Genomic DNA, 9,845 nt, shown 5'->3' with positions numbered 1-9,845 from the left:
AAACTAGGTACTTTTTACTCTTTAAAATGATGCACTTTACTCTCGTTAAGCTACGTAAGGCTATATTGAGTACGTAAGACGTACTTTTAGAGCAAGAGAAGTGAAAAATTATGTACTCATCTACTTAAAATTTTATTACTTACCTTACTCTTTAAAAGTAAAAAAAGACATGATGCAATTTGGTATATGTCCACAAAACGACCAAAAGTATTTAAGTGTTCTCATAAAATTTTAATATCGTATGTGTTTAAAACATGAAAAACATTTTTAGCATTATGACTAAAGTGAAATAAATTCATATCACTTTATTGGCCACGTAATTCCTTAAAGAATTTGTGGAGGGTGTTGTAAAGACTCAAACTTCGTTCCAATGACATGGCGTCATTCCATGATTCATGTTAATTGAGGCTTGTATTGTAACAAGGAGTAATTTGTCATACTACCTTTTCTCAAAATAACAAATAAATAGTGTATTTTCATATCATCACGCCAATTTACCCTTAACGTCTTACTAATTTCAAAAACATCATAATATTGTATCATTGAGATCCGGTGGTGGATACCTGGTGACCTATATAGTACAGGTCCAGTCTTCCACCTCACTATTTCACTGTACGATGTTGTTTACTTTAAATACACTGTAAATTGTATTGTTAAGGTGGAAAGAACAATAAATAATTTTTGAATTTGAATTTGAAGAAAACAAAACAATTACAACTCACGTATACATGGTTTAATCGATTACAAATGTTTATTTATCTTCAGTTGTTTGTAGGTAGGGATCCGACAAGTCGATTTTGAAACACTTTCGCTATATCTAGCCTTAGATGCTCCTGCTCGGGAGCTGACGATGGCGTCAAGAATATCTGTTAGGACTCCTCAATAGAAAATTTTCGATGTTTTTATTAAGTAATGATTTTGTATTTAAGCTTGTTTTGATCAGAAGTATTCAGAACTGACGAACTGGTGAAGACGGCAGGCAGAGACTTGTGTGTCGCGGAAAACCGAGAGGATTGGCGGTCATTGGAGGAGGTTCTTACCCGAAGGGGGTTCAAACAAGCATCATGAATTGTTCATGTTTTGAAAAAATATATTCAATCTTTAATCCCATAATTTTCACTTTCAATAATATTTTATTTTTTTATAATATCTAGTAATGGGACAAACAAGTAGTGCGCCTGATGGTAAGCTACACGCCTGTCCATAACAATTGCAATGCCACCCAAAGCAATCGCAAAGATCTGAGGGGCTATGCCACTGCGCCCGTCACCCAGTGTTGGGCGTTAATCAATTAAATTTCAATCAGAAATTCAATCAGATTAAAAAATCAATTCAATTGAAATCAATTGCAATTGATTTTAATTGCAATTGATTTCAATTGAATTGATTTTAATTGCAATTAAAATCAATCCCGGCCGGTTGGGGGGCCTGTTGGGGGGCCGGTCGGGGGCCTGGTCGGGGGTCCGGTCGGGGGGCCGATTGGGTGCAGGTTGGGGGCCGGCTGGGGGGCCGGTTGGGTGCCGCTAAGGGAGCCGGTTGGTGGCTGGTTGGGGGCAGGCTGGGGGGCCGTTTGGGTGCCGGTAGGGGAGCAGGTTGAGGGCCGGTTGGGGAGCTGGTTGGGGGCCGATAGGGGTGCTGGTTGGTATCCGGTTGTGGGCTGTTTGGGCGACCAGTTTGGGGGCCGGTTAGGGGCAGGTTGGGGGGCAGGTTGGGGGCCGGTTGGGGAGCCGGTTGGGTGGCAGGATGGGGCCCGGTTGGGGAGCCGGTTGGGGGGGCGGGTGGGGGGCCGTCGGGGGGGCCGTTTGGGTGCCGGCACCCCCAAACCAGCCACAAACCCAACCCACCACCACACACCAACCCCCAACTCACGCCCAACCCAACCCCAACCCATCCGTCAACCCACCCCAAACCACCCGTCAACCCAATCCCAACCCACCCCACGACCCTTACCCACGCCCGACCCAGTCTGACTGCCGTCACCCTGAGACATAAGTCCCATGTGCCTTTAATTTCACCAGCACCCTTATACCCTTCAAACCGGAACACAGTAATAGGTAGTAATGTAAGGTGGCAGTACTTCGCTGGACGAACTCTTTCACAAGGAGCTCTACTCTCCTAAAAAATATGTATAAATGTAATACAACTTTTATTGCAATATTATAATGCTAATTGAAATTCAATTAAGTCGTGTTTACGCATCATAATTTTTATTTTATAAGAAATATGTCATGTTTATTTTTCAAGAATTGAAATAACATTTTATTGTTATTTATTTTACACTCTGGCCTCTCCCATGGCGTAAAAGATAAATTTTGAATTTTAGATAGGAGAGGCGGTATGCGTAAATGCTCAGGTTCAAGAAATTATTATGAAGAGCAAGGACACGATAAGCAAAAGAAAATGGAAGCATAAGGGTATAAGTATCCTATTAGGACGAAATACGTAATTGTTTGTCACTGTCATAATAGTTTTAGTAGCAGTAGAGCTCCTTGCAAAAGAATTCGTCCAGAAAAGTACTGCCACCATAATATTTCTCCAACGTAGCAGTAATGTGAGCAACGCGTTCCGGTCTTGACGTGTGAGCACGTTGTTGGTGAAATTTTAGGCACATGGGACTTGTGAACTGGGCGCGTATCTCAGGGGGCAGTGTCAGTCTCAGATCTTTGCGATTCAAAGCACAGAACGGCACTGGAACTGTTATGAGAAAGAGTGTCGCTTACCAGTAGGCGCACGTCATGTTCGTCCCGTAAGTTGATATCATAATCAGTACAGAATACTAAAAAAACCGACCTCGAAAGTCATTAATCCCCTAGTTTGCCTCCCTTAGAGGTGGAATATTCTCTTCAAATTTAAATGGGACCACTTCTGAGGTATCCTCTTTCCAACAAAAAAGAATCATCAACATCGGTTCACAAATGTCGCAGTTAAAAAAGTAAAGGATACTAACCAAATGAAAGAGCAAGGAACAGTAAACATTTTTATTGTAAATATTTTTTATTGTATCCCTTACACTCGCGATGCACTCGATGGCTTTCTCAAAGCTTTTTTGAAAACTCGGTAAGGCGATTTGCGGTAAACATACGAAATATTAATAAATACTTATTTGTTACGATTATGTATTTGCAATAAATGAAGTAGCGCCAGAATAGCGTTGTTGGATAAGATGTACCATCTTTACGTATGTAATATACTGTTTTCAAAGATTTAGATATTTCGCCTTCAACGAGTTTTCAATAATCAATCTATCATGGCAAAATTATACAGGCGTCTACGCACTTACAAGTTCAGTCGGCTCATATTATGCACTTAGACACTACTAAACTGCCGTCTTTCGATTGAGCTCTGTATCCAATACATTATATTTAAGAAATAACTAATAGTAATTATTTTGAAACTTGGGTAAGACCACAAAATATTGGACTATTCTTTAAAAATCTTCTAAAGTATTTAATGCAAATATTGACAATTGAATACTATTACAGACATCAATGATAAGTAAATATAATTTAGTAAGGTTTGCTTCAACAAAACTACGTAAAAAGGCGAATGCCAGGTTTTCACTAGAACATTAAAAGTATTTCTTTTTATTTATTTAGGTGCGAGTGGTCTCTTTTTTCTGCTTCGGTGGTCTGTATTCAGGTCAAATTGACTACACGTATAAGAAAAGGACATTGTTCTAAATGGAATTCAGTGTTAATGTGTATTCTGTTATATTTTCTAAATCGTTTTCATTTTTATAGTCCATATTTTTGGGGTCCTACGTGACAGTGAAACAATGTTGTGACAAGAAAAAGTATTAGGCAAGTGAAGAAACTGTGGTTCATAATTAAAAAATGAGGATAGAATGAAGAAACGTACTTAACTTTAAAGTAATTCTCAAAAGAGACGAAGTGACTGACGTGATCACTATGGAAGGTATCTAATTTATATTTAATTTTATTAATGATTAATGAGCACTACCCCTTTTATACATTATTTTTACTGTGCCATGTACTGCCCTATGCGTGTCATTATTAATATACTCATCCTTATTGTACTAGTGTCAAAATTTGAATTAAAATTTTAACTAAAACTGAACACAGGAAACGATTAAATAATCATGGTAATAATGGGTTTATGCGTTAGATGAATTTTTGAAGAGTTCTAATGAATGCATATGAAAAAAAGGTAGAGGAAATGAAGCTAAAGCAATATGAAAACAATTATATATTTTTTTCTTATTATTTAAACTCCGCCATTTCCAACGAGACATTATTAAGGCGATCAGCATAGCGACTATTCGCTATTTATTTATTTTTTAATTTACCTAAGAATTTAAATTTTTTACTAGTTCAAAATTTGTAAGGTGTTTTAGGGTAGAAGAATATTTTTTTTAACAAATATAACTATAATATTTTTATAAATAGTAGTTAGTAGTAGTTATTATGTTGACTAGTTCAAGGTAAAGTGTAATCAATCACTAGATTTTTTGAACCTAAAGAGCGTAGAACTATAGAGAATTACACTATAGCAAAAGTCTAGTCGAAGTTCCAATAATGCATTTTTATAAAAACTGTTCTTTCTCTAAAAAGTGGGAGCTCTTCGATTAACTGGCAACATATTTTGTCAAAAAATAAGGCGATTTTACACGCATATTTCGTTTTTATAATAATGCATTTAGAAAATTTTACGCCAGTTTCGAGGTAACGTGAGATTAGAGTTAAGATTTAAAAACAATATAGAAAAGTGGAATCGACACTCTATTAGAAAAATACTGATTTTATTTTAAATACAGCAAGATTGCATGGAAAAATTGCACTATAACAAACTCTGTGCTCATCACACATAAACAAAGTAACTTGAGGAATATAGATTAAATAACACATAGATTAACAAGGAAATATGAATTCAACGAGTTTTAAAAAGATTAAAACATAACGTTATTATATCGAAAAAAGACTTTTAAACCATCTTTTCGCACGCATTCCGCCCCAACCAATAAATAATATATTGTTAAATATATTTTTTGTAAATAATGTATAATACCATCGCGATTAAATATAACATAATTATTTTGCCAAAGCGATATGTCTTCTTATTGTAGCATTGTGTCTATGTATGCTTTCGTAATATTATCTCATTATTATATTCATTCGTGATATCAAATACTACTCTTATTATACACACCTATTATAATGGTACTTGCTCCAAAACGAATAATGACCCTAACTGTACATAAAGCTTTTTTATAAAATAAAATCTAGACCTTGTTTCAATACTAGTTTAATCACACTAAGCTATGCATTAACTGGCCACTTATATATATATTTTCTAGCGCGTAAGACGCCATTTTGTTTACGAAATATTATTTCAAAATGGCGGACATTCTAGAATGTATTTGAATGCAAACGAATTTTCTTTATCGTCATCACAGAATAGTTAAACGCTTTATAATTACTGCACCATTTTGGAACAAGATACGCGGTGTTTTATATCAGTAACGATGTTAAAATAAAAGTGATGCAGTAACAAAAAGCAGTTTGAAACCTCACCTCAATACATCTATATACGCAAAAAAAGGTATGGTTACAATAAGGTGTGAATATGTGGGGCTTAAAATGCGCTAAAACCAAGAAGACGCCCCGCCCAGCTTTGTTGACAACTCTCCGATGCCACGGCCAAACATATTTCCAACCTAAAACAAACAAAACAAAATCATAATGTAGATTAGAACGGAAGTGCTCGGCGTCTGGATAATTCGTTGCGACGAAATGTACCTTTCCTACAACAGCGGTTACATTGCCAAGTTTTGCCTCCTCAGTAAGAGCTTCCAGCTTAGATTTACCGCCACTCCGAGAACCTTCTTCGGAACCTTCATCGCCACCACTGCAACAAAAGTTTACATTCTAAGCACCTACTTTACTTATACTTACTTTACTTAAAAAAAAACTAATTAAGGCGCCAATGAACAAAAATAATGAGCGTATTCAATGGAATAGTCATTTGTTTTCTAGAGGTTTAAATTTAGTTACGTCTAATGACACTGGCCATCCATCATCCGTCTTTTTGAAATAACAAAACGTACATAATGTGTTGAAGGTTACGTTAGTTCCTTGACATAGTTTTACAAAACTTAATGGTAAATGCGAGTGTCAACCGTTATGCCAAGTTCAATTACCTACATTACTATTATGAAAATGAAAGTATTTTTATGGATTTAGATCGCATATGTTTGTTTTTATCAAACAAATCACTGCTAACCAACCACTGCTAATAAGCCAACGTTTCGGGCCCTTTGCTAGTAAGGGCCCGAAACGTTGGTTTAATAAAAAAAAAAAAAAAAACGAATAAACTTGATTTATAACTCGATACAAATTACTATTTGTGAATTGTGGGACGCACAAAAGGAATCTCCTAGCATGACATAGATAACATTCCTTTCCCGTACGTCTGCCGCATCATGGACTACAAATGGCGAGTACCTTACGTCTATTGGCAAAACGTTTCACCACGACGGCAGCATTATAGTATATACGATCGATACGATAAAAAATACTTATTTGTTATGGAAGGCTGCAAAGTTGTTGTTTGCTGCGAGTGCTTGTATTGAACCCTGAGCAAGCGAAACATTCGCTCGTGGTTCAAATATAGATTCCTGAGCGTAGTGAGGGTTTTAAGACACGAGACACAAATCAACTTTGTTGCCGAGCGAAACATACAACTTTTCACCTCACCAAAGCGAGGAAAATGGTAGATGAAAAAAAAAACAGTTGAACTATAAAACTTTTTATAATGAAAAGAAAAAGTTTATCTTCGTATGCGTTCTGAATTTACACGTCATCAATTTTTATTCTTGCTTGTACTTTTATTTTGTGTGATTAAGTGATTATTTAAATTATTTTGTTCTTCGACGAATTAGAATAATTTAATAAACACAATTAGTTATCATTGTCAATTTAATGTTAACAATAATAAGAATAAAATATACCAACGGATTTATGTTACATAAATAAGTAATGTACGACAAATCGCTTAATTGAACGTGCCATTATCTCTTTTTTTTCATCGACAGAAAAAGTTGCACCACAGTCCATCGTCAAGTTCGAATTTCAAAACCTTTTTCACGCTAGCGTGCAAAAAACGCTTTTACGCGCAAATTTCTAATGAGAAAGAAAGCCTTTCCGAGCTAGTGAGGTGAAAAAAATATTATTTGTTAAAAAAAATTAAGACCAGGTGAAATTTACAAAATAAATTACAAAACAAACACTATTGTTAGAAGTAAAGTAAGTAAATGTAAGTGTTTTAATACCAGTAGAGCTCGTGGTGAAAGAGTTTGTTCAGGGAAGTACTACCACATTAGCTATTTCTGCCGCCAAGCAGTAATGTCAGCATTATTGTGTTCCGGTTTTGAAGGGTAAGGGTGCTGGTGAAATTACAGGCACATGGGACTTATCAAATTATATCTCAGGATGTCGGACGCAGTGGCAGTGCCCCTCAAATCTTTGCGATTTAAATCTCTAAGTAGCACGCAACTGTTATGGACAAGCGTGTAGCTTGCCATCAGGCGCCGACTTTTTCGTCACTTGATATTATAAAAAACTAAAAAGTAATTTGTTTTTTATGTTTTATTGAATGTTTGACCACAAGTTTATTATAATTATTAATACAAAGATCGAGCACTACGAGAAATGAACTAGCGGACCCTACGAATTTTTGTTTGCGTTTGGTTTCTCGAGGTGTTCACACTACGGTAATCCGTTGCGTTTTACGAAGTATATAGTTATACGCACCTAGCGTCTTGTTGAGCCAAGAGCAAGCTACAAGTTGCTTCCTCCGTGTGCATTCTCGAGGCCACATTTTGATAAATCTTGGAGTTGAGCTTGTCATCTATAACACCTTGCAATTCGAAGTCACTGTACATTTTCTAAAAAAAAAAGGTCATTGTTTTATCTTACACGCACTAAAAGCACTATAACGAGATTATAATAAATATTTAACTGTCTTTGTGGTTGAACGGCTCGATGCCCGGGCCGGGAGAAATATTTGTATGGCCTACATTTATTTCTATCGTGAGTTTACGTGTAATTTGCGGTTGTCTATTTGTATGTCCATGACATCCACGACTCAGGGTAACCCTGGTGCGGGTATATGAGTGAGTTATAGTATTAATGAAATAAAAATCATTTATTGCATACAGTCCATTTTGTTAGTAACTTACAAGTTATCTATTGTACTGTTAGTACAAAAGTTACAGAATAAAAATATTTAATAATAATTATAAGAGTTTTTTTTTTTTTATGAAACATACTACAGCTTAATCTTTCTTGAGGATTATATCTGTCAAGTAAACTACTCACTATAGATATAAGTTTAAAAGAGTTATTTTACTTAAAAAAAACTTATGTTATTACAAATACAAAATTCATGAATAAAAATAGTTCCCTAATTTTACGTTAATATTGTTAACTTGCAATATATAAAATAATTATAATTTATCGATTCGCTCTGGACCTTTTGGAGGGATTTTTATTTTGACTTTCAATTATTTTGTGAAACCTAGTTTAAAGTGGAATAGGATAGTGCTATTGTGCCTTAATCGAAGATTAAAACGCGAAATTATACGAATCTCGAAATAAAATACCCGTATCGGCCCGTTCTAAGGAATCCTTAGTCAATCCAAGCACGCCAAATTGCCTATCCTCTTTGTGGCGGCCATATTTACAGAAAAACTTATTTTTATGTTTTCGGCTGAAGGACTTTGTTTCCATGGCCAGAAATAAATTAATAATAAAAAAAAATTATCGTTTTACACATTTTACCTTCATAATAATGGAGAGGCAGGCAACCTGCTGGGGGTGCAGCGCAGGTCTTTCACCTAACCAGGTGTTAATCATTCCCACCTGGATGCCGTACCAATGTTCGAACAGCTGCAGGATCCATAGCTCATCTGTGACCTACAATCAAATTGCGTTGCTAGCCTGGAGACACGAGTTTTTTGATCTTGATGGCTCGGTTTCCGATTTTGATGGTTCTTTTTTACTGGAAAAAGGGTACCTCAGTATTGGCCCCATTTAAATTTGAAAATATTCCCCTCTAGGGGTGGCAAATAGGGGTGAATCCGGTTTCGCGCACTTTCCGGTAACCGGTTTGAATAAAACTTGGCAATTAGTGACAACTTTTGAGATCGTTTTCTTTTATAAAAAAACATATTACCAAATATACCATTTGTAATAGGTCATACTGAAATGCGTGTTTTTTTCGTGCTAACAATTACACCATGTGACACGATTTTTGTTACTGGGTTATTAATTTAATTTTGTAATTGGTTCTATAAGAAAAAACGTAATTTCCCAGCAAAAGCATGTTTTTTTGGTCAGGACAAGGAAAACTTGCAATTTAGAAAGAAATTAAGAAAGAAACGTACAAATTTTCGAGGTTTTCTTTATTTAGAGACGAAAAGGGAACATTATGTCAAATCAATGCTACAACCAAAATTCTACAAATTGATGACAAGTAATCTAGAAATGTGTAGTTCTGAGAGATTATTTAAATATCACTACGCAGCTATGTAAATTGTAGCACTGTACTTTTCTTTTGTAAACGTAAATATGTTAAGTCTTAATTGAGACTTCTAATAGATTACGTATGTAAGTCTTTAGGGTGTTTCACCATACCTTCGATCTAATTTGATCCATAGAGTTCCTCATGAAGTTGACGTAGCCTTGGCCAACGTCCTTGCCCGAACCCGACACGTTGGCGATCGTCAGAATGGATCCGATTATGCTGAGTAAAAAAAAATTTTGCAATCAGGAAGAACTCTACTAACTCTCCGGGCTAGTACCGGAGATGTCGGTCGCTGTGACCTG

General features: G+C 35.9%; 1 protein-coding gene across 18 annotated transcripts in view; it reads right to left on the bottom strand.

Annotated features, from left to right (window-relative positions):
- Positions 1 to 2,975: 2,975 nt before the first annotated feature.
- LOC113228116 (calcium-dependent secretion activator) overlaps positions 2,976 to 9,845 on the bottom strand; it is a 44,285-nt gene continuing 37,415 nt past the window's right edge. For 13 of the 18 annotated variants that reach the window (XM_026461285.1, XM_026461274.1, XM_026461275.1 and 10 more), the window contains 5 exons: positions 9,654 to 9,762; positions 8,799 to 8,933; positions 7,770 to 7,903; positions 5,757 to 5,865; positions 2,977 to 5,674 (listed from right to left, as the gene is read on the bottom strand). In XM_026461285.1, coding sequence (XP_026317070.1) covers positions 5,603 to 5,674; positions 5,757 to 5,865; positions 7,770 to 7,903; positions 8,799 to 8,933; positions 9,654 to 9,762 — 559 coding nt within the window. In that variant the 3' untranslated portion in view covers positions 2,977 to 5,602. Of the gene's footprint in view, positions 5,675 to 5,756; positions 5,866 to 7,769; positions 7,904 to 8,798; positions 8,934 to 9,653; positions 9,763 to 9,845 lie in introns of all 18 variants that reach the window. The other 5 variants (XM_026461279.1, XM_026461288.1, XM_026461284.1 and 2 more) reach the window with 1 other exon arrangement.

This window comes from Hyposmocoma kahamanoa, unplaced genomic scaffold (genome assembly GCF_003589595.1).
Source record: "Hyposmocoma kahamanoa isolate Upper Pololo Valley unplaced genomic scaffold, ASM358959v1 224, whole genome shotgun sequence".
Classification (NCBI taxonomy): Eukaryota; Metazoa; Arthropoda; class Insecta; order Lepidoptera; family Cosmopterigidae; genus Hyposmocoma; species Hyposmocoma kahamanoa.
Note: the sequence above shows the minus strand (reverse complement) of the source record. Positions and strands in the feature narration are given on the sequence as shown.